This window comes from Rousettus aegyptiacus, unplaced genomic scaffold, assembly GCF_014176215.1.
Source record: "Rousettus aegyptiacus isolate mRouAeg1 unplaced genomic scaffold, mRouAeg1.p scaffold_m13_p_12, whole genome shotgun sequence".
NCBI lineage: Eukaryota > Metazoa > Chordata > Mammalia > Chiroptera > Pteropodidae > Rousettus > Rousettus aegyptiacus.
The window spans coordinates 19,114,411-19,138,259 of record NW_023416287.1 but is presented as its reverse complement, the minus strand read 5'-3'; the positions used below and the strand labels follow the sequence as shown (position 1 = coordinate 19,138,259).

Sequence of the window (23,849 nt, the reverse complement as noted above, 5' to 3'; positions counted from 1 at the left end):
ATTTTTAGTTTCATTTATTATTTATTTATTTATTTTTATTTATTATTATTATTTATGCCTACAGCACCTGGTCTTCCTGGGTGGACTCCCATCCAAGTATTAACCAGGCCCAACCCTACTTACCTTCCAAGATCAGACATCGGGCTTGTTCAAGGTGGCATGGCCATAGACCATGGACCATGGCTCCACTGGGGCGTGAAGCCATGACCTTCTGCATGTAAAGCAGATGTGCTAACCGCTACATTATGGAACCATGTCCTAAAATATTTTTAGTTTTAAAACAGGAAATTAATTTGGAGGAAAATACTAAGTGAAGGCACAAATCTGTGTTGTGACAGCTGGGATATTTTCTTCAAATTACAGAAAGCCCCATTTAAATGGCCTTCAACAGGAAATGTTTCATCTCACAGTATGAGATGGCCACAGACAACGTCAGCTCTGGGGCTGGTTGATTCAGCAGCTCAGTAGTGTTACCAAGAGCATGGGGTCTTTCTAGCTACGCTCTGCCTGCTTCAGCAAGAGGGCTTGTTCTCATGGTGTCAGAATGGTGGCTGACAGCATCTGGATGCTCTGTCTGGATCTTCCTGGTGACTGTGAGCTCCTGGGCTGAGGCCACATCTTCATTCCTACAGAAGGGAGCTGACACTCCTTGTTTCCCACAGCCACACTGGTGAGAAGCCCTTCCAGTGCATTGCATGTGGCCGTGCCTTTGCCCAGAAGTCTAATGTCAAAAAGCACATGCAGACCCACAAGGTGTGGCCTCCGGGGCGCAGTGGTGGCACTGTCTCTCGCAACTCTGTGACTGTACAGGTCATGGCCCTGAACCCCAGCAGGCAGGAGGACGAGGAAAGCACAGGTGAGTGGAAGTGGGGAACACCACTTTTCCCACACCTTTCTTCTGCAGCTTCAAGGGTTTTGTCGTTAATTGTGTGAACTTAGGCAACGTCCTTGACCTCTTTGAGTTTCAGTCTACTTTATCTATAAATTGGGGTAAAGGATGAAAGGAGGGATGACAGATATACCATAGGTATGGCATTACTGTAATACTGTACCTATGGCAGGCATCACTAATTGATCACCTTTTTTTTTTTTTTTTTTGTCTGAGCCTGGATTCTGCCTCAGAATCTATTTTCAATATATCGCCCTTGGCAGTCACTCTCAGTTGGTCAGAAATTGAAATCTATTTGACCTTTGTGGGCAGATGGTCTCCAGAGTCCTTTTTTGTTTTTAGGATTGTTATCCCTTGTCCTTGAGCTAATGACCCTGTCCCTGATCTTGGTTTAATTCCTCTCTTGCACTGGGGTTGGGGACTTCAAGGCCTAAAGCAGTGCTGTCCAACAAAAATATAATATGAGCAACGTATGCAATTTAAATTTTCTAGTAGCTGCATAAAAACATAAAAAAGTGAAATTAATGTTAATCACATGTTTTATTAACCCAATATATCATCACTAAACATGTAATATAAAAAATTATTAATGAGCTCTTTTACATTCTTTTTTTTATGCTAAATTTCTGAAATCCAGGGTATATTTACATTTATAGCACATCAGATTTTGAGCAGCCACATTTCAAGTTCTCAGTTGCTGCATGTGGCTTGTAGCTTTTGTATTGGACAATGTAAGGCCTGAACCTTCTTGTGTAGCCCCACGAGTGAGCAATGTCTGTCCTGTGCCAGCTAAGGAAGGGAGTGTTTTTCTATGCAAAAAAACATATGTTGCAACTAGCCCTTACTGTGTGTTTAGTCATTCTGTGTGTACCTTCTGAGGTCTTGTGAATTCCTTGAAGAATAAACTATTTCTTACATTTCTTTGATGCAGTGCCTAACGTCAGAGGTTTAACTTTAACAAACACTTAAAGAGGCCTGCTACAAGCCAGGCCCCTGACCTCAGGGAGTGTGAGGGAAGGGCAACTAAACAAATGATTGTAATTAGAACAAGGAGTTGGGGAGGCAAGTTGCTGGGGAGGCAAGGAGCAAGGAGTAGTGTTTAGGATTTTTAACAACAATGGAGAAATCTAGAGTGTCTGAGGGGAAGGCCAGGGAGGGAAAACTTGAGGCAGTAGCTACTTATCAATCATAATGTATTTCAGTATTTTTAGCACCCGGAATGGTGATACCAGTGCATACCAGCTGACTCTGAGTGCAGTGCCTTGAATACATTGTCCAACACCAAGCATGTGATAGGTGGTGGGGTAAATACAGCAGAGCACTTAGGAGGTGCTCTGTGAATCCTTCCTGAATGGTGTGGCTCTCTGTCCTGACTCTTCTTCTGCCCTTATCAATGATTTTCCCCTTCCCCATCTGACTTTCTCACCAGGGTTGGGCCAGACGCTGTCGAGTGCCCCGCAGCCCCAGGCCTTGCCCACAACAGGTGAGAATGAGGGGGGCAAGCTGGAAGCCAAGCAGGTGGTCCTCATCGATAGCTCCTACCTGTGCCAGTTCTGCCCTAGCAAGTTTAGCACTTACTTCCAGCTCAAGTCTCACATGACCCAGCATAAGAACGAACAGGTAGGTGGCTGGTGGGCAGTGGGGGGGGGGGGCACATCCACCCTCGTTATGAGTCATGGCTGGTGCTGGGGTCCTGAACATGGCCTAGAAAGTGACAGGAATGGGCCTCAGTTGCTCTGAGCTACCATCTAACCACTCATGATAGGCTAAGCTTCCCCCTGTATTCTGTCTGGGTGGGGCCACCTTACTGGGCCATTATGATACTAGCCTCAGGGAGGAAGCCCACCTCTCCAAGGTCATATAATGAAGGAATCAGTTGCAGGAAAAATTATTGATATCCTAAGAAGATATAATATCTAAAAACGTACTTACCAAGAGGATATAGGACTGCATTTTTTTAAATTGAGATATAATTCACATATCATAAAATTCACCCTTTTTAAAATGTCTACTTCAGTGATTTTTAGTATATGCATAAGCTCATGAGCCATTACCACTGTATAATTCCAGAACATTTTCATCCCTGCAACAGAAACCCTATACCTATTAGCAGCTACTCTATCCTCCCCTCAGCCCTTGGTCACCACTAATCTGTTTTTGTCTCTATGGATTTTCCTATATGGGACATTTAATATAAATGAAATCATATAGTATGTTGCCTTTTGAGGTAATGTTTTTAAGGTTCATCCATGTTGCAGCATGTATCAGTATATTACACCTTTTTATTACAAGATAATATTCCATTATATGGACATAGAACGTCTTGTTCCTCTTTTCATTAGTTAAAAAACATTTGCCTTATTTCTATTTTTGGTTATTGTGAATAATGCTGTTATGGACATTCATGTACAAGTTTTTGTATGAACGTATGTTTTCAGTTTTCTTGTGTATAAACTTAGAAGTGGAATTGCTGCATTATGGTAACTTTATTTCAATCTTTATTTTTACAATACCCTTTATTGTTATTTTTTCTCCTTATAAAAGTATCATGTGCCCAATATAGAATTATAAAATTCAGAAAATTCTGAAGAATATATAAGTTAACATCTACTATTTATTATATGCTGGGCACTCTGCTAAATGCTTTACAACCAATATTTTATTTAATCTTTGTAACAACCTTAGAAATAGTTATTTTTGGTATATCCAGATAAAGAGACCAAAGCTCAGAGGAGTGACTCAGTGATCCATCCAGAGTCACACCACCACTAAGTGACTGAGTCAGGGTTCAGAGCCAGGTTCATTTGTCCCCAAACCCCAGGTCATTAATTACCTTGCAATATGTTCTCCCAAGAATACAGCCCAAAATCCAGTATTTGTGGAGTTTCTGTGCTATTTATTTATTGATTTTATTTTATTTTTAATTTTTTAATTTCTTAATTTTTTTAACACCTACAGCATCTGATATTCCTAGGTGGTCTCCCATCCAAGTATAACCAGCCCGACCCTGCTCAGAGATCAAGCATGTTCAGGGTGGCATGGCCGAAGACTTTAAAAAAAAATTTTAATTAGGATGTGTATACACATAAAATTTTGAATTGTGCTTTTTTGGAGATAGCTTTTAGAAAACTTTTTTATTTTGAAATAAATGTAGATTCATAGGAAGTTGCAAAGACAGTACAGACAGGTCCTTTATACCCTTTAATCAGTTTCCCTCAGTGGTTACATTTTAAATAACTACAGCATAAAACTAGGAAACCGACATTGGTATCCAGTGTATGTGTAGTTCTATGTCTTTTTACCACCTGTGTAGATTTGTGTGGCCACCACTGCAATCACAGCGCAGAACTACTCTGTCGCCACAGAGATGTTCCTTGTGCTGCCCCTTATCAGACACACCCATCCTTCTCCCAATATGCTTAGTCTCTAGAAACCACTGATTGGTTCTCCATCTTTATAAGTTATCATTTTGAGAATGTTGTATAAATGGAGTCATCCAGTATGTGCCCTTTTGAGACTGGCTTTTTTCACTCACTCAGCATAAATTCTCTTGAGATTTGTATTATTTTTAAACCTAATTTTATATTCTGAGTATTTTCTCTGGTCACTATTTTTATTTTTAATGACTACGTTTTTAAAAATCCCCTATTGTTGAACATTGAGGTTATTTCCTAAGTTTTGCTATTGTAAACAAAACCATAGTGAGAATCATCATAATCAGATCTTTATCCACGTCTCTGATTTTTTCCTTATGATAGATTCCTAGCAGGGGGGTTGATAGAGTTAAGTGAGGATATCCTTAAGCAAATCACAGAAAACTTTGATTCAAACTGGCTTAAACAATTAGGAAATTTGTCAACTCACATAACAAGAGAATGCAAGATAGGGTAGCTCTAGGCCTGAAATAGCCAGTTGACTCAACCTAGCATCAAGGACCCTGTATCTTTTTAGCTTATCGCCACCATGTGGCCTTTTCTTCTACTGATGGCTCACCTGTGGTCCTGGGATGTTGTCACTCTTTCTAAGCAGCAGTCCTGACATACTATTATCCATGAACAAAAAGGTTTTCTTTTCTGTGTCTTTTTTCAGGAGCAAGGAAACCTTTCCTGGAAGATCACTTACTGGTCAGAGCCAGTGCATGTGCTCTATCATTTAGGAATGCATTATTCTGCTGCAAATAATAGGAAATTGGCTTACATCACAAGAAGTCCATAAATAGGCAGTGTTGGGCTTGTAAAACAGGTCAGATATGTCATCATGGACTGAGGCTTTTTCTGGCTTTCTGTTCTGACATCCTTAGCATGTGGCTTTCAGTCTCAATGTTGCAAAATGGCTGCTGTATCTCCAGCCATCACATCTATATTCAGTCAGGACAAATGCAAAAAGCAGAGGGAATTTCTCCTAGGAACCTTTTGCCTTTTTGTTCTGGGGTTGATGCCTTCCCTAAAGACTACTGCCTACATATCATTGGCAAGAAAGGAGTCACATGGCTGACAAGGGAGCCAGGGAGATTGTATTAAATGTTTTAACTGGGAATGTTGCCACCCTAAGCAAGTCATGATTCACTTTGGTAGAAAAAGGAACGTGTGGAATTGTGTAGGCAACCGGGAGTGTGTACCACTTGTTGAAGTATAATTTTTAAAATGTTAAAGACATAATTATCATATAAATGAAATAGTGAACATGAGTCAGCATTTTACATAACTCAGTGAAGGAACTGGAAGGATGACAAAGTCAGTTAAAAAGAGAATATGAGATACTGATATTTATACCTATATAATTATGTCAGTGAAAAAAAGGAATAAGATTGCTAAGTTAGATACAAATCTGGTTAATGTCCTACAGAGCAACAAACCCATGACCTTCGGGATTATCTCTTCTACCTGACAAAAATCATTTACATTGAGTCAGTTTTCTGCAATTTAATATTTAACTTTAGAATCTGGATTCTTATCAATAGTAAATAGTCAAAACAATTCACATTCTCCCAGAGTGGATGACCCTGGGCAGGCTTGTTAGACAGTAGTTCTCAAAGTGAGGTCCCTGGACCAGCATTACCTGGGTACTTGTTAGGGTGCACATATTCAGGCTACCCAGACCTGCTGTATCAGATGCTCTGGGGCTGGCACCCAGCCATCTGTTACATCATGTATGCTCAAGCTGGAGTGCCACTACTCTAATATGACATGGGAAGGACACAATGTCATATTTTTACTGTATTTCTAGATTTTGGGGTAGTTTTTCTAAACATACCCAGGGCACACAGATTCTGAGGGAAGGGTAATAGGGCCATTATGACCGGCTGAGAGGATAGGTCCCTCCAATAAAAATAAAACCAGGTCTCCAACAGCAGGGGGGCACAGGAATAGCAATAGGGTCATCTACCAACGGGATGTGAGGCGGATGCCACAGGGCAGTGGGCAGCAGTGGAGGCAGCTCTCCTGGTTTCCCTCACCTGCCCCATGACTTTCCTCAAGGTGTACAAGTGTGTGGTGAAAAGCTGCGCGCAGACATTCCCGAAGCTCGACACATTTCTGGAGCACATCAAGAGCCACCAGGAAGAGCTGAGCTACCGCTGCCACCTCTGTGGCAAGGACTTTCCCTCACTGTATGACCTGGGTGTGCACCAGTATTCCCACAGCCTCCTGCCACAGCACAGCCCCAAGAAGGATGGCGCCGTCTATAAGTATGTGCACCTCTACTTCCTTCTCCTGCAGGGAGCCCAGGGGTCTGCAGCCTTGGTGGTTCTGATGGCTCAAAACCAGTGAGACACCTCAGAGGGGAAACTGAATCTCGGGCTGGGGTCCAGCCTACCATAGTGGGTTCTGGGCCTTGGCACTGGTGGGCATGAAGATGGTAGGCCTCCTTATAGTATTCTTCCACTTGGCAGATTTTTATTCTAAAAAAATCCTAATAAAGGGAAACCAATATTTTCTCATTCATAGTGGGGAAAAAGCTTTGATTTTTTTCTCACCTGAAAATATGAAAATATTTTATCTGATAATGTACAAAATTTAGGTTACAGTTGGAATGGTACATGGACTCTTAGAATGAAAAAAATGAACAAGCACATATTTGAAAGCAAAAATCATAAAAATAAGATTCTTTTTTTAAAACTATAAAATTTAGATTAAAGTTGAAGCTTTATGCTGATCGTTAGCATGAACAAGGAATGCATTAAGTGGAGATTTGATTTGGGGTAATTTTTTTTGACAGTTCCTTATGTCACCTTAGTCTTCTGTTAGAGTCCTAAAGAAGGTCCCTTTGGCAGAAATGATGGAGAGCGCCTTTAGTTTTGCCACATGCTTTTAGTCCTTAGACCTTCAACTCATTCTCTTTGGAGCTATTGTTCCTACAATCAGCCTTGTTGAGTTTCTCTTCCTCAATTATTTTCCAGTCCCTTCTTCAGACTCTCCTTTGTCCATGGTATTATCTGCAGATATCCAACATCCCTTTTGTGACTTTGTGAAATCCCACATTTTGGCTCTGTAGTTGTTTTGCTGTTCATTTGGCTTATGTCATCTGGGAACAGCTGCCTCACAAAGCCTAGCACGTAGTGCAGGGGATAAACATTAGTGAAAAATAAGGAGCGGTGTTTATCTGAGGACTTCTTCCAGTTTACTGGTGAATATTTTCATGTTAAAAATGGCTTTTGCTATTCTGTACAAATTTGTATGTGCAGGGACTTGGCTGATGACCTCTGTTAAGGAGGCCCCACTCTAATTCCTGGGTGAAGCTTCTGGGGTTTAGAGATAAGTCAATATAGACCTTTAGTTTAGAATACATGAGCTGCTTATGGAGACAAGTATGTAAATGTTCTTACTATATACTGTGCTAAAATGCATATATGTATATGTGCATTTTGTGCATTTTATGTATATATGCATACTGTGGTAGTACTATACATAAAATGTATAGTACTACCACAGTAGGGCAGGGAAGGTGTCCCAGGAGCAAAGATATCTGAATCAGGTTTTAAAGGATGAGTAGGAGTTTGCCAGATATAGGGTAGAGTGCATTCCTAATAAGAGGACCATCAAGTATAGGATATAAAATAAAATAACAAGTGCTTTAGAATGACTATTGTGTAGAGCAGTAGTGGGTGGGGATATTTAGGTGGGGCCTAGGGGAGAAAGTCGGGTCAGAGCACAAGGGACTTGTAGAAATCACAACAGCTTTGAGAAGTTGGCAGGGGGACTGGGATTCTTGAAATGAGGTATAGGGCAACTGGCCCTGGGGAAGATTGAGAAATGGGGCCAGAGAGGCAGGAAAGCCAGGCAGGGCTTTGACTAGGCAAGGGGTGGAGATTCCGTGTAAAAATGAATAATATCCATTTGTTCTCAGGGGCATTTAGTTTTGCTTTTGCCTTTACAATCTGTGGATTACCTGTGAGTTCCTGTGACTGTGTGGCTCTCTGCAGCGAGATGCCAAATTAAAGGAAAGTTCTGACTTAGGGACATTGATCCCTGCAATCCTGGGAGGTAGGTTATATTAGTTCAGGCTGCTTTAACAAAATACCATAGATAAGAAGGAGAGGGCACTAATCTCATCATCGTGAGTTCTCTACCCTCATGATGTCATCTATCCCTAATCACCTCCAAATACCATCACATCGAGGGTCAGGGCTCCAAATATGAATTTTGGAAGGATGTAGTTCATTCTATAGGAATGATAGTCTCTCCATTTCGAAGATGACTCACCTAGGAGAAGTGACCCGCCTACCAAAGTAACAACGTCAGCACAGAGCTGAGATTCAAACTGTAGTCCAAGACCTTGGAAGCTTCAGAGCTCTGGTCTTGGAGTTCGCAGGCTGAGGGTTGAGCCCAATGCTGATGGCCTCATGCCTGCAGTCAGTTACTTCTCTTGCCATGTTCTCTTGCCAAAGTTAGAGTGCCAATGACCCTAAACCTGTTGGAGCTCCTGGCTCAAAAGTAAGGTGCAGAGAGGTGGGCCACTATCTGATGGCCCGAGGGTGGAATGCTGTTGTGAGTAACAATAAGGGCTCTGGAATCACGTACCTGTGCTCAAATAGCAGCTGGATGACAAACCTAGTGGATGACCTTGGCAAGATATTCAACCACTCTGGGCTTCAGTCTTCTCATCTGTGAAATGAGAATACGATAGTGCCTACCCTGTTGGATTATTTATTAGGATAAAGTTAGACGAGTATGAGTCACTTAGACATGATGGCTGGAACATCATGGTGCTCAATAAATACCGTTGCTGCAATTTTTATTGTTCGTATAATTTAGACATAGGTTTGACTGCTTGAAATAGAGATACCCGAAATAACAATGGCTTAAACAAGACGAAAGTTTATTTCTCTCTCACGATAACATTTGAGCAGGTGTTATGGCTTCATGCCATTTTCAGGGTTCCAGGCCTCATCAGTCCAGCTTCTCTGTTCCTTTTGGGCCACATTTTCTTGGCCTGCCTATGGGGCCTGCCCAAACAATTCTGCCACTGTATATATAGTTTTTCCTTAAAAAAAAAAAAAAAAGATTAATTTTTTTTTTTTTTCTAATTACGAAATTCATGTTTAATACCAAGAAAAGGATCTTTTGAAAACCCACACTGGGGTGGCTCCACAGTGTAGTAGTTAGCATGTCTGCTTTACACGCAGAAGGTCCTGGGTTCATGCCCCAGTTGGAGCCACGGACCATACCCCGGGTGCGCCAGACCCTGGGTACACGCCATAAGCATGTGGGAGGAGATGCCCCCCCTTCGGAGATCCAGTTCTTAAGGGGAAATGGCAACATTCATAGTATGTGGGGGGAATTAAAGAGGGGGGAAAAACCCACAAAAACAAAAAACCAAAACCACAAAAACAAAAAACAAAACCGTGACACCCAAGATAACCCCTATTAACTTCTTGGTTCTTGGTACATGCCCTTTGGTATATATCTGTAATTAGTATGTTTATAGATATAGATATAAATATCACAGGTTATATTTGAGTCAGATCACCCCAAACATAATCATCGAATTTGGTGGAAATTTAACATACCATCAGCCTGTTGTACAATTTCTCCCAGACTGAGACTTAATAGAATCTCTCTGTACACTTGGTGTTATCACTTCAAACTTTTTCACGTAAAACTGTAGTATGAATATCTTTGCATTACAGCACAAACAAGCCTGCCTCATCCTTTTAAACAGTTACTTAGTATTCATTGAAATTTATTTAACCCATCTTATTGTGGGATAGTCAGGTTATTTCCAGTTTGTCATTATTATAAATAATGCTGCAGGGAAAAACTTTAGACATTTATCTTCGCTTATTTGTAAATAAGTTCCTGGTAGCTGTTTTGCAGGTCAAAGAGCAAAAAGGAGTTTAAAAAAGATTAATAACCTACTTCAAAAAATGTTATATGCCTACAATGCAATATTTAAAAACTGCAAAAATGCATAGAGTGAAAAGGAATTTCCGGTCCACCCTGACCTACTTCCCCATCTCACAGGCAGTCGCTTTCAGGAAGTTTCTTTTAAAACTTATTTTGACATAATTTCAGACTTTCAGAGAAGTTATTAAGAATAGTACAAAGGATACATCATTCAATCAAGATAGCAGAATAGAATCATTTAAAAAAATTCAAGATAAAATTCACCATACTTCTAGGACATATTTTTTCCTTTAATTATTTAGGATGCTCTTTTCTGAATCCCTTCCAGGTTTTTCAGTGTCTGTCTTAAAATATAAACTGTGAAAACTAGAAAAGTCTTTCTTAAAATGCTCAAGAGATATTAAACATATCTTAACTCAAGCTAATATGTCATCATCTTACAATGTAGAATTTTTATTTATGGATTATTTTTGCTATAAGGAATAAGTTTCACCTGGTTTGACTATAACAGTCAATATTTTACTTAAAATATCTGTACAGTTTAATTATACATCTCATAATTGTAATTCTAAGATAAATATTATTCACCACAGTGAATCTTTTCTGAAGGATATAAAGTTATATAATAATTTTTATATAAACTTTAATAAAACATTCAATTACAAAAAGAATAGAATAGTACAAAGAATTCTCACAGATATCCTTCACCCATATTTCTCAAATGTTAACTTTTAAAAAATGATGTTTCTTTATTTGTTCTCGTTTGTGTGTATTTTCTAAAAACAAGGATAACCTCTTACATAAGCAGGGAGAGAGGACAGCAGCTTGGACTAGGATAGAGGCAGTAGCAAGTGAGAAGCGTAGACCGATTTGCAAATGAATTAAACATAGGATTTTGCCTCCTAACGTTAGTCCTGGCGGCTGGTCCCTGGGCCTGCTGGGAGAGTCCCGCCCGTACACACTGTTCTCTCATCACTTCTGCTTCTTCCCATTTAGATGTGTCAAATGTGTCAACAAATACTCTACCCCTGAGGCCTTGGAGCACCACTTACAGACTGCCACTCACAACTTCCCCTGCCCACACTGTCAAAAGGTGGGTACTCCTGCAACAGTAAGAGGCAAGAGGTAGTAGAATGAAGACCTCACTGCCTCTTCCCCTCCTGCCTCTGTATGTGCAGACAAAGCTTGGGATTGTTTTCACAGACGACACCATCTTTGAAGAGTAAGAGCTTTGCTTGGCCTCTCTTACCCATCAGGTGGCCATCCTGTGCCACTGCTGGGCCAGGCCAGGCTGGGCTAACGTGGGGTGAGACCGCTCGTAGGCCCAGGCCCAGCATCGCAACAGCAGCCTCCATCTTCCAGCTTGTTACTGTTGGTTCTTTTCAGAAAATCTGGAAACCCTCATTAAAGCCTGTCCCTTAATATGATCAAATATGTAGACCATGTTCCAATTACCAATTGTCTCAAAAACAACCTAATTTTCATAAAGTTTGTTTTTTAGATCAGGTCTATATATTATGATTGGTTGATATGACCAAAGTTTCATTTAATCTATAGGTTTCCCCCACTATTGTTCCATTGTTCCTTTTTTTTTTCTTTCAATTTATTGGTTGAAGAAACTGGGCCATTGGTCCTATGGAGTTGCCTGAAGTTTGGATTTTGCTGATTGCATACCCCTGGTGTGTTTAACTTGTTTCTTTGTTCTACTCACTTTCATACAGCCTTACATGGCAGATTTTCTAAGACAGCTCTGGTATCACTTCGGCCTCATTGTAGATGTTTCTAATTATATAGTCTAATTTTGAGCTTTGGAACTTGTAGTCCGCGTGAAAGGTATCATGAATTGAGGAAGAACCATGTGCCCCTTGCTGTTCCGAGTGTTTTACCTCAATTGACTCATTTAACTCTAAGAAGTAGGCGTATTGTTACTATCCCATTTTAAAAATGGGGAAACTAAGACACGAAATGGTCACCCAGCTAGGAAATGGTGGAGCTAATAAGTAGTAGGGCCGTCAGGTCTGTCCCTTGATCACTTCTCTATACTAAATGAATGAAAAAATGAATGAATTCCCATCCTATAACAGGAAGAAGGCGATTTGGCTTCTGTGTTTTTGACTTTTTATTATATTTTCATTCATTTCTTTAGTTATTTGTTCATTTTTTTCCTTTCATTCTTTTACTTGTTAGTCATTCGACTCAGGGCCTGTGCTGAGGAATGAAAGCTGTCCTCTTGGAGATCCCCTGTAAGCAAAGAGCTGTAACTTAGAGGGTTCAGTGCTGACTTTAAAAGTGTGGGTGGGTAGTCAAGGGCAGAATTTGCTTTGCCTGGTGTGGCATTATGGAGTTAGGGAGGGCTTCACAGAAGCAATAACACCTGAGTTGGGTCTCGAAGGATGAGTAAGAGTTTGTCAGGCTAAAAGAGAAAGGCCCTCTGGGTAGGAAAAAGAACCTGGGCAGAAGCTCAAAGCAGGCATGGGTGAGTCGTGGGAGCCATGATGTTCTAAGGGCTGTCTCTGACATTATGGGCCTTGAATCCTTGTGAACAGAAAAGAAGGTGTTTCCATAAGGAAGGGCTGAAAATGAGAGGTTCTTTGAGATCTAAAGGCGGTGAAGGCTGATGAGTCAGACTTGAAGCTGACTCCTTTCTTCTACCAGGTGTTTCCTTGCGAACGCTACCTGCGGCGTCACCTGCCCACACATGGCAGCGGGGGCAGGTTCAGGTGCCAGGTGTGCAAGAAATTCTTCCGGCGGGAGCACTACCTCAAACTGCATGCTCACATCCACTCAGGTGGGTACCCTACTCCCTATCAGCTCCTGCCTACCTCACCTCCCCCATCCTCAACCCCCTCTTTGTTCTTCTCATCCCTCTCTGGCTTTCCTCTCCAACCTCTTCCTCCCCCCTTTCCCTCCCCATTTCCTTCTTGGCCCCCTACCCACCTGCCCTCTCAAGTGAACAAGGGATTCCCACCAACACTAAAGCAGAGATGAGCCCCTAGAGGCTGGTGGGAGTTCTCTTGGCTCTGCCCGCTAAGAGTCAGCCCCTTCGAACCATTCTGAGTCCCTGGGGGTGTAGGAGCTGTTCTCACCTCAAAAGTACCACCCAAAGAAAACCCCTTCTACTTGGTTCCCCAGTTGAAACATGGTTTTGTTTTTTTTTTTTTTTTTCCATCTTTAAAATGTTTTTTACTAGTTAAAACATTCTGGTTTTCTTTTTCATTGAAAAGGATCAAAAGATTGACAGTACCCGAGGAGAAAATCTTTGACAATATAAAAGCATATATAATGAAAATAAACCTCATCTCACCTGAAATGGACGATCCAAATGTTTCTCAATTTTTTTAACCATGATCTATGGTAAAAAATACATTTTATATTGCAACTCAGGAAACACCTGTATACACGTAGAATATATTGAAACGGAAGCTTAACAAAGCCATATTTTCTATCCTATCTGTTCAATTTTAGTTGTTAAAATAACCACTAACAGGTTGTGACTTGTGGTTTGCAGTTTGGAAAATACTCCTACTCCCCTCCCCAAACGCAACAGCTGTAAATCTGCATAATCCTGGTTTTATTTTACATCTATACAAAATCCTTGCTTACTTTTGTACAAATGAACACCTACTATAAATTCTACTATGTAACCTTTTTTTCAGTATATCTTGAAGGTGTTCCTTAAAAGCATCTTCTTTTTCTCAGCTGCGCAGTATTCCTCTGCATGAACAACCTTTTATTTAGCCAGTTTCCTATGGATGGACACTTAAATTATTTTTCAGCTGTTAGTTTGTACACACAACACTGTGGGTCCCTTGGCAAGCTTTTGGTAGTATATCTGTAGTGTATATTCCTAGCAATGGAAGTGCTGAGTTAAAACATGTATGTGGTACTGAGTTTCAGTTTGGGATGCCGAGAAAATTCTGGAGATGGGTGGTGGTGGTGGTTGCACAATAATGTGAATATACTTAAGGCCACTGAACTATACACTTAAAGATGGTTAAAATGGTAAACTTCTTTATGTATATTTTACCGAAAAGAAGGAAAAAAGTATATGCATTAGTAATTTTGATAAATATTACAATCTATTTGTCTTTTAAAATGATTATTGTCATTCAAAAATAATACGCGCTTATTGTAAAAATGAAAGCAGTATAGAAGTACATAAGGTCAAATGTTAAATTCCTCCTTCAAATCCTAATTGCTTCTCAGCAATTAGGTATGTTCCCTCCCCCATCGTTCTCCCTGTGTATTCTGTGTATATATGAAAACATACGGCTTGAGCTTTTTTTGGAGAGTGGGAATTGTATTTTTTTCTAACAAAAATGGGACTGTATTAAGCTGTTCTACAGCTTTCTTTTTCCCTTAGCAATATGTCCAGGAGATCTTTCCAGATCAAGAAACACAAATTAACCTTAATCTTTTTAATGACCGCAGAGCATTCTATTGTAAGGACCAGAATTTCCTTAATCACTGGGTAAGGGGTGTTGGTATGTTTCAAAGATACTTTATTTATTCAAGAAGGAGAATAGAGAGGAAATAATAGCAGGAAATCAAAATAGCCCAGTAACATCCCTTTTCTAAAGGGCAGGTTGTGACCTCCAGCCCCTGTCAGGTGAGAGCCGACCCCTCAATGGTTCTGCCACTGGATAAACTAGGGCAACTCAGGTGGACTCTGGATTGTACATCTGGGCTAGAATCTTAGCTCCTTCAACCATCAGTTGTAGATCACGAACCTCAGTTTTCTCATCTATAAAATGGTATAATGATAGTACTTACCTCATAGTTTGTTGTAAGGATCCAACTCAGTAAGGTGTAATTCCTCCCTCTCCTGTGGTGGACCCCATTTCAGTGAATGACATGATCACCCACCCTTGTCACTTGGCTCACCATAGTTTCATCCTTGACTTTTTGCTTTCTCTCATACCCTAGCCCTTATTGACTCCTTTCCCATTTCTGTACCAGCCTCCTTCTTACCTCTTCCCTCACCCCCACTTAGCCTATTCTCTACACGCAACCAGAGGGAGCCTGTGACACTTTCCAGTTAGACCCTGACCCTCCTCTGCTCAGCACCTCTGGTAGCTTCTCATCTGGCTCAGAATAAAAGCCGAACTCCTTCCTTGGCCTTCCAGGCCCTCCCTTTTTGGCTGGGCAGCCTCGCTGACCTCATTTTCTGTCTCATTCTTCATCCCCCCACTCCATTTCAGCCACACTGGCCTCGCCGTTGTTCCTTAGACACACCACGTGCCCCTACCTATCCTTCTGTTGGGGACCCTCACTCCTAGATTTCCACATGGCTTGCTCCCTCAGGTCTCACCTCATATGTTGCCCATCAGAGAGGACTTGCCTGACCATCTTATCAAAAATGGCCCCCTCTTCTTGGCAAAACAAAGCTATGAGGAATGGGAGAGGCTTTCTCCCAGGCCACCTCCCTAGAAGAGCTGCTTCCCTCTAGTGGGGATCCCTAGTGCCTCATGTTCAGATTTTCTCTCTTGGGATTCTCATCCCTGTCTCCTTCTGCAGGTGAGAAGCCCTACAAATGCTCAGTGTGTGAGTCTGCATTCAACCGCAAGGACAAACTGAAGAGACACATGTTGATCCATGAGCCATTCAAGAAATACAAATGTCCCTTCTTGTGAGTAGAGACTGGCATGGAGGGGGTGCAGGTTTACCCAGTGGCAGGATAGAAAGATGTCAGGTCTGAGGTCTGAAGGCCCTCTCGACTTTTATCCTGTCCTGGGCCCTGCCTGCTGGCTTCACTCTCCACCCTGCTTCTTCGCTGAGCCATTAGGGTGGGCAAGGTGGGTTGTCATGCCCAGGACTAGCAGAGGGGCCAGCAAGAGGGGTCCTGAACTTGGTGAGCGCCCCCTGACCAGTGGCTGGCTTTGGGTTTTAGGACACACACAGGCTGCAGTAAGGAGTTCAACCGGCCGGATAAGCTGAAGGCTCATATTCTCTCCCACTCTGGTAAGTGGTTTGTGGATCTGTCAGGAGGGTCTGGTTCAGCTTAAGCCTCCTGGGGCAGGCTCTCCAGACATATCCCATGAGGTGTATTGTCCCTGTCTGGTACATTCCAGCCAACAGACTTTTGCTCATGTGAGCCGTGAGCCAGGCCTGTGTTAGGGTCTGCAGGGTACATAGAGGTGAGTCAGACACAGCCTGCCACTGAGGGGGAAACCGACCTGGGAGGAGATGACTATAAATCATAGAGGTGCTTGGTGTAATAGAGGTGTGGATCAGGGGAAGCAGGAGATCAGATTTTGACAGGGTCCAGGATAAGGCCAGGAAGGTTCCTGGGTACCCTCAGCACAGCAGGGCAGCTGGGATGTGGAGCAGTGGTCTCCACACCATTCCTCAGTTCCCGGGGGCTCCATGGAGCTTCCCCAAAGCAGCTTGGCTGGCTTTCCACAAACCATTTATTTGGTCTAGAACAGAGTTTCTCTACCTTGGCACGATTGATCTTTTGGGCCAGATAATTCATTGTCTTTGGGGCTGCCATGTGTACTGTAGGATGTTGAGTAGCATCCCTGACCTCTACCCATTAGATGTCAGTGGCATCTTCCTAACATTTATGACAACCAGAAATGTCTTCAGGGGACAAGCCAAAAGTCGCCTTGGGGGCTAAAATCTCCCCTGGTTAAGAATCACTGGCTTACAGAAAGGATTTAGTGGCTAAAGGAAGTTTGAAAACTGGAAGAGTAGATCAAGGACTTGGAGACAGAGGGCCTAGGTTTGGGTCTTGGCACTGCTACTTTCTTGCTGGGTGGCCTCAAGCAAGTCACTGCCCTTCTCTGAGCCAGGGAGGCTGAGGGGAGCTGTGGCCCAGGCTGAATGTGGGCTCGAGTTGACTTCATGTATGTGTGGAGGCACCAGTGATTCATTCACTGAGTGACTACTGAGGGCCTACCACGTGTCGGTCACTGGGAGTGCCAACAGGGAATCAGACTGGCAGAACCCCACCCTGCCTTCCTGAAGAAGCTTACCGTTTAATGGAAACTGAAAATGAACAGCGAACAAGTAAGTATGCAGTGGCAAAGTATGCTGAGTGCAAAGACAGAAATAAACAGGGCGATGGGGCAGCGAATGAAGGGGGACAGGTATCAGAGAGGGCCTCCCAGAGTAGATGACATGAAACTGTACCCTGAAAAGAGCTAGGAAATGACTTCCAGGGTGTGGGAGCAGCAGGTGCAAAGCCTTGAGGCAGGGCAGAGACCTGGCTGGTGTGGGTGGGGAGATGTTTGAGACAAGGAAAGGCAGGAGGGAGGCCTGGAGCTCGGCGAACAATGCAGAGGGAGGGAGGAGATGAGGCTGAGAGGTGAAGGGGGTGGTCAGACTACAAGGGGCTTTGTGGAAAACTTGGGGAATTGTTGGAGAATTTGGAGCTGGGAATATCATGATCCTTTGTGTGTCTTACAAAGACATCACTAGCTTCCCTATGGGGAATGGTCTGAGGAGGCAGGCAGACCACAGAGGAGAGGGATGATAGTGACCTGGCAAAGTTAGCCAAGGTTTAGGGGCCGAGCACATCATTCCAGGCAGAGGGAAACAGCATGTAGAAAGACCCAGAGGCAGGAACCAGTTTGTACATTTGAGGAGAGTGAGTATGGCTGGCTCAGAATAGCTGGGAGAAGATAAGACTGGAAGTAGCAGGGCCCCGATCACGTGGATGCTTGTAGGCAAGCCAAGAGACTGGGTTTCATCTCAAGGGCAGGGGCACTGTTGCAGGGTAAAGGGTCTGGGTGCCTCTCACTGACTTTTTCTCCCCACCAGGCATGAAGCTCCACAAGTGTGCCCTGTGCAGCAAGTCCTTCAGCCGCCGCGCCCACCTCGCTGAGCACCAGCGCGCCCACACAGGCAACTACAAGTTCCGCTGTGCTGGCTGCGCCAAGGGCTTTTCCCGCCACAAATACCTCAAGGATCACCGCTGCCGCCTCGGCCCCCCAAAAGACAAGGACCTGCAAGCCCGGCGGCCCCCCCGCAGGCGGGCAGCCCCCCGCAGTGGCAGCAGTGGTGGTCGCAAAGTGGTGACCCCCCTGCCTGACCCGCTGGGGCTGGAGGAACTTAAGGATGCAGGAGATGGGCCAGTGCCCGAGGCTGCCCCGAGCAAGCCACCCTTCTCGGAGCCAGATGCTGTGCTGTCTATCGTAGTGGGTGGCACGGTGGGTGGTGAACCTGAGCTGGTAGTGCCTGGGCATGCCGAGGGTCTGGGCTCCAACCTGACGCTGGCAGAGCTTCAGGCAGGGGCTGATGGTCCATGTGCCATGCTTGCTGTGCCTGTCTACATCCAGGCCTCGGAGTGATAGACCCATGGTGTTTGCTCTCACGGCCCAGCTCGATGGTCACATTTGGGTCCAGGGCCTCAGGGGGCAGACTAGAGCTTCTTCCCAATGGAAGCGAGCTGTCAGCAGAAATCCTTTTGGAATATCGTTTATAAACCCTGACCTATGACTACCCCGCTGTGTCCCCTATCCTTCTGGAAAGCCCTGTAGCATTCTGGGACCTGGGGCAGGGCTGCCTATGGCTTCCAGGCAGGGGTAATGGCAAGAGAGATGGCTACACCTGAGCAACCTAGGGTCTGGCCAGTCCAGGCTGGTGTTTGGGCTGCCTAAGAGAGAAGACAAATGGTCCTGCCCATCCCTTCTGGGCTGCCTTAGGGGTGGCCTACAGTCAAACCGCTGTTTGGGCAGCCTGACATGGTCAGAGCCCATATCTGCTGGACGTTTTCGCGTAAGGTTCCTCACAACATCCCCAGACAACTCTGTGATATAGGCATTTAGGAGACATTTGAGTGTCCTGGTTAGAGTGCAGCTGTCAGCCAGATCTGGCTTTAAATCCAAGTATTGCCACTCACTTGCTGTGTGACCTTGGGTAAGTCACTTCACCTCTCTGAGCCCTGTGTTCCTTATCTGTACAATGAGGCTTATGACAGTACTAACTCATAGGGCTGTCATGGGGATCCGGTATGATGAAATATACAAAAGGTTCAGCATAGTGCACTGCAGTTATAAAGTGCTCAATAAATGTTTTAATCAAAACTAGTGTCCACATGGCTCAGGTCCTAGCTTTGGCAGTTTCTTAGTTTCTAGATGGCAGCATTCCCCTTCCAAAGTGTGTGGGGGCCAAGAAGTTCATGGCCCCTCACACAAGGCAGGGTTGCCCCATTAACCTTGGAGAAGTTTGTTGCCCCCAGAATGGTTATTTCAGAATACAGATCCTGGAAACACCTAGAGGAAGGGGTTTATACTCACTTTTGAAAATGAAGGATCTGGACCTTGCCCCAGACCTCTTGGAATCAGAAATTCTGACCAGTGCTCGCTTCGGCAGCACATATACTAAAATTGGAACAATACAGAGAAGATTAGCATGGCCCTTGCGTAAGGATGACACAGAAATTCATGAAATGGTCCATATTTTTAATTAAAACATTATAGTTGAACATTATAATATTATTCAACTATAAATTATTAAAAGACTGATTTATCAGACTGAAAAAAAAAAATTCTGACAAGAGCCAGAGGTGCATCTCAAGCAGGCTTCCAGATGGCCGTAGATGCCCCCATGCCCAGCATTCCTTTCCCTGTCCAGAGCTATTCCAGGGGGAAGCAAACCGAGCTCATCTGGAGACAGGGAGAGAGTAAAGGGGCCTTGACTATTGTTTCTTCATTCATCTTTACAACCATACTACTGGGCCATGAGCCTGTTACAGGAGAGAGAACTGAGGCTCAAGAGGAGACAAAGCAGGATATAGCAGAACTATTGGAGTCAGTTTGATAACTGAGTTTCCTTGAAGGCTGGCACGTCCCTCAGACATCTATGCTGGGACCCGGGGCTGGATCTCCAACTCCCCCACATCCTCAGGAGAATTAGGATGTAGTGAGAGGCACAAATGAGGCAGTAGTGCACAGACAAGAGGGTCAGGGCTGTAAGTGTACCCAATCCTCAAAAAGGCCAGGAGAGGGACTGGTGGGGATAGAAATTCTCTTCAGAGGAAATGACATTTGAGCTGGCCCTTGACACAACGTTTTGTTGGATGAGTGGTTAGGGGAAATTACGTTAAGGAGAGCAAGGCATGAGCAAAGGCTGTGAGGTATGACAATGCAAGGCCTATTGTATTCCAGGGCTGGCGAGTGGTCCAGGGTGACCAGAGATGCGAGGAGGTCATGATAATCACTAACATGTTTAAGCTTCCACTTGGACATGTTATGGACACTGTACCAAGCCTTTTAAGTTCCATTAATTACCTTAGCCCATCAGGTGAGAATTGTTACTTTCCTTATTTTACAGATGCGGAAACAGAGGCACAGAGAGGCAAAATGCTCATACAGCTAGTAAGTCACAGAGCTGGGATTCAGGCTGGGGTGGCCTGCCTCCATGTGCTGTTAATCACTTTGCTCTATTGAAATATGGGTTGATGTCAAATCAGAGAGATCCTTGGATGTTGGGATAAGGAATTTGGACTTTATTCTCTGCATAATGAGTCATAGGAGGCATTAAACATTTATAAAAGTTGTGACGTTAAAGGAAATAATAAAAAACCACATTTTCATCTTAATAGAACTAAGTTATATTTCTGCCTCTTGTCAATGTACGCGTGCATGCACATTTCCCAGTAATCATGAGGACTAACATTTTCTAGGCACTTTTGCCTTGCCTGACATGTCCTAAGCACTTTGAAGTAGGTGCTACTTTGAATCCTATTTTACAGCTGAAATGAGGCAACAGGCACAGTGAGGTTAAGCAGCTCCAGGTCATGCAGCAGTAAGTGACAGAGCTAGGCCACAGAACAAGGGACATATCAAGATAAGGTCTAATATTTAATAGATTTAGTATTTGACTACAGGGGAGGAGGCTGGGACCATATTGGGGTTCCATAGCTAAATCCCTCCCAGCTCGGCAGATGGGGTGACTGAGGGTCAGAGAGGGGAAGGCCCTTGGTCAAGGGTCACTCAGAGTTGATGACAGAACTGCTCCAGGTCGCCAGGGCTCCTTATAGAGCACTGAGATGGCGGACAGGGTATAGTGTAAAGAGAGGCTGTCCTGGGCATCCTACCGATTTGGGCGTCGGAAAGAGCTGGGTTTGAATCCTGGCTCCAACTCTTCCCAGCTGTCTGTGGCAAATCGCTTCACCTCTCTGAACCTCAGTGTCCTTATGTGTCAGATGGGGAGAATAATAGTACCTACCTGATGAGATGTCACAATTCAGAGAGAGAATTCAGGTAAAATAGATCACAAATTGGCAGCTTATGGGCTGAACCCTGACTACAAACAGACTTTGTTTAGTTTTCACAATGTTTGGAAAAAATGAGCCAACATTTAAAAATAATGAAGTTAAAAACCTACTACAACAGTGGAAAATGAGATATATTTCCTCCGTGTCAGGAGCAAGGCAAGGATGCCTACTTTCATGACTCCAACATTATGTTGGAGGCCTCGCCATGGCAATAAGACAAGAAAAAAAAAAAATAAATGATAGAAGGATCAGAAAGGGTAAAGTAATAGCAAAGATGTTGAAATAATGTATAAAATTTGCTATTTTTCCACACCCAGAAGCATTTAGAAATTTAAATTAAAATTGGGAGATTTCACCTAAAAATCTGGATTTCTGACTTTTAAAATTAAATTGGGATACCTGGCACGGTTGGGTGGCAGTCAGGTGGAGCTGGCGCCAGCCCCTTTTGATGGGCACATGCATTCCATATAGCTATAGTTATGTGGTCTTCGCTGACATTGCAACTGAACATCAGTTGCTACCTACTGTACTTGTTTTGATTTATCATAGAGTAGAAAAATATTTCTAATTTTCTACGTGTCTCAAAAGTGGGAAAACAAGATGGCCAGAGAGGATCGCGTGATATTTCGTGTACCTGGTCCACTTTACTCATCTATGTCTGGACTCTGTGGGTATATGGCTTGAGGAACCCTGTAAATTCTCCTTCCTTTTCTCCCTTCCCCTTCCAGTCTTCTGTCTGACTCTAAGCTAGCTGGCCTCAGTTTCTCATTGATAAATGTGGAGAGTTGAGTTGTAACTGACTTTACTGTCTAGTAAGCTCCAAGCCTTGTGCTCTGTGCCTTACGTACATGTCACTGAGTCCTCAAGACTCCCCTTAGAAGCAAGCTCTCTTATCATGCCTGGTGTACAGATGTGCAAACCAAGTCTCAAAGAGGTGTAGCAACCTGCCTAAGGACTCACAGCCAGAATGCGTGGAGCTGGGCTTCAAACCCAGGACTCCAATTTCCTGCCTTGTCTTAGGATCTCTAAAGTTCTCACCAGCTCTAATGAGCTGGAGTTTTACCTGGAACCACTTTTTCAAAGCTCCAACTAGTGTTCATCTCCTTAGACGTTAATATCCTATCTAGGCTCCCAGCTTCTCTCGCTTGCATGGATGATTGCTTCAGCCTTTTCTTCGGTCTTCCTGCTTTTTCTCTTCCCCCACCATGATCCATTCTCCAGATAGCAGCCCAGGGGATCTTTCTAGAGCCTGAATCATATTATGCCACTTTCCTGTTTAAAACCCTCTGGTGGCTTTTGATCTCTCCCAGAATGAAAAGTAAAGTTATCCCTGTAGATTTCAAGGTTCTATATGATACAGCCCTTGTCTCCTAACACTCTTTTCTTCTCTCACTCCATGCCAGCCGCACCTGCCCTCTTGCTACTCCTCCATTATATAAGCTAGTTCCTGCCTTAGGGCCTTTGCACTTGCTGTTTCCTCTGTTCAATGGTTTTCTTTTTTTCTCCGATATTTTCATATGGCTGGCTCTTGCCCTCTATTCGCTTTTGTCCAAAAGCCATTCTCTCTGAGAGGCCGTCCCTGGCCAATCTTTCTAAAATAGTTTCCACCTAACCCCCATCACACTCTAGTTCCTTACCCTGCTTCATTTTTATTCATCACCCTCGACATTAGATTAGACACTTCTTTATCGTTTGTTCCCCTCATTAGAAGCAAAAGGTCCACAAGGTCAAGAACTTTTGTCTTTTGGTCACTGTTATTTTTACAGTGCTTAGAACTACCCAGGAACCACTCAATCAATATTTGTTGAATGAATGAACAGCAACAACACTTTGAGAGAACAAAGCCCATTTTACCCTTCCCCTCCTCTCATTCCATGGAGGTCAAAGGTGAGTTTCCCCTAGTAAGAATCTGCCATGTAGTCTGAGAAGTGGCGGACCCAAAGTCCTAGAAGTTAATATCTGATATAAAAGACACTTTACGTTTTTAAGAGGGAGCTGAGAATATCTGGGACAAGTGACAAAGGCGGTAGCTTGGAAGTCTCAGTTGATAGAGCAGGTATCCAGGTGGCCCAGGAGAACCAGTTGGACCAGTTTTGTCTCTCCTGGGGAAGAAAGAGCAGAGGTGACAACTGCAGGTGCTCCCAACCCCCAACGCTGCCAGCAAGTAACCCCCATGGATTCTCAAGGGCCTGAAGGGTAATACAAGTGTTGGGGGTGACCTCCTTCTCACCAAGGGTGACTGGTGTATGGTCAGGCACAGAATGTGGCAGAGGTCCAATTTTAAGGCTTTGGGCCCTTTGTAAAATCAGAATAAACTGAAGCCCAGAAAAGGAAAGGGTATTGTCCAAAGTCTCATCATGGCAAGGATTAGTCCAGACCCAGTTTTCCTGCC

The 23,849-nt window shown here is 43.6% G+C and overlaps 1 protein-coding gene and 1 non-coding gene across 7 annotated transcripts in view; both read left to right on the top strand.

Moving 5' to 3' along the window:
* The window catches only part of ZNF341 (zinc finger protein 341), a 38,712-nt gene extending 17,933 nt beyond the window's left edge, over window positions 1-20,779 (top strand). For all 6 annotated transcript variants that reach the window (XM_036229515.1, XM_016162257.2, XM_036229514.1 and 3 more), the window contains 8 exons: window positions 663-856; window positions 2,319-2,509; window positions 6,367-6,575; window positions 11,230-11,326; window positions 12,889-13,021; window positions 15,751-15,862; window positions 16,124-16,194; window positions 17,998-20,779. In XM_036229515.1, the coding sequence (XP_036085408.1) occupies window positions 663-856; window positions 2,319-2,509; window positions 6,367-6,575; window positions 11,230-11,326; window positions 12,889-13,021; window positions 15,751-15,862; window positions 16,124-16,194; window positions 17,998-18,527 (1,537 nt within the window). In that variant the 3' untranslated portion in view covers window positions 18,528-20,779. The remainder of the gene's footprint in view (window positions 1-662; window positions 857-2,318; window positions 2,510-6,366; window positions 6,576-11,229; window positions 11,327-12,888; window positions 13,022-15,750; window positions 15,863-16,123; window positions 16,195-17,997) is intronic.
* Window positions 19,536-19,642, top strand: LOC118610137. The gene has a single exon (XR_004953796.1). It is a non-coding gene; the product is annotated as a U6 spliceosomal RNA (small nuclear RNA).
* Window positions 20,780-23,849: the final 3,070 nt, after the last annotated feature.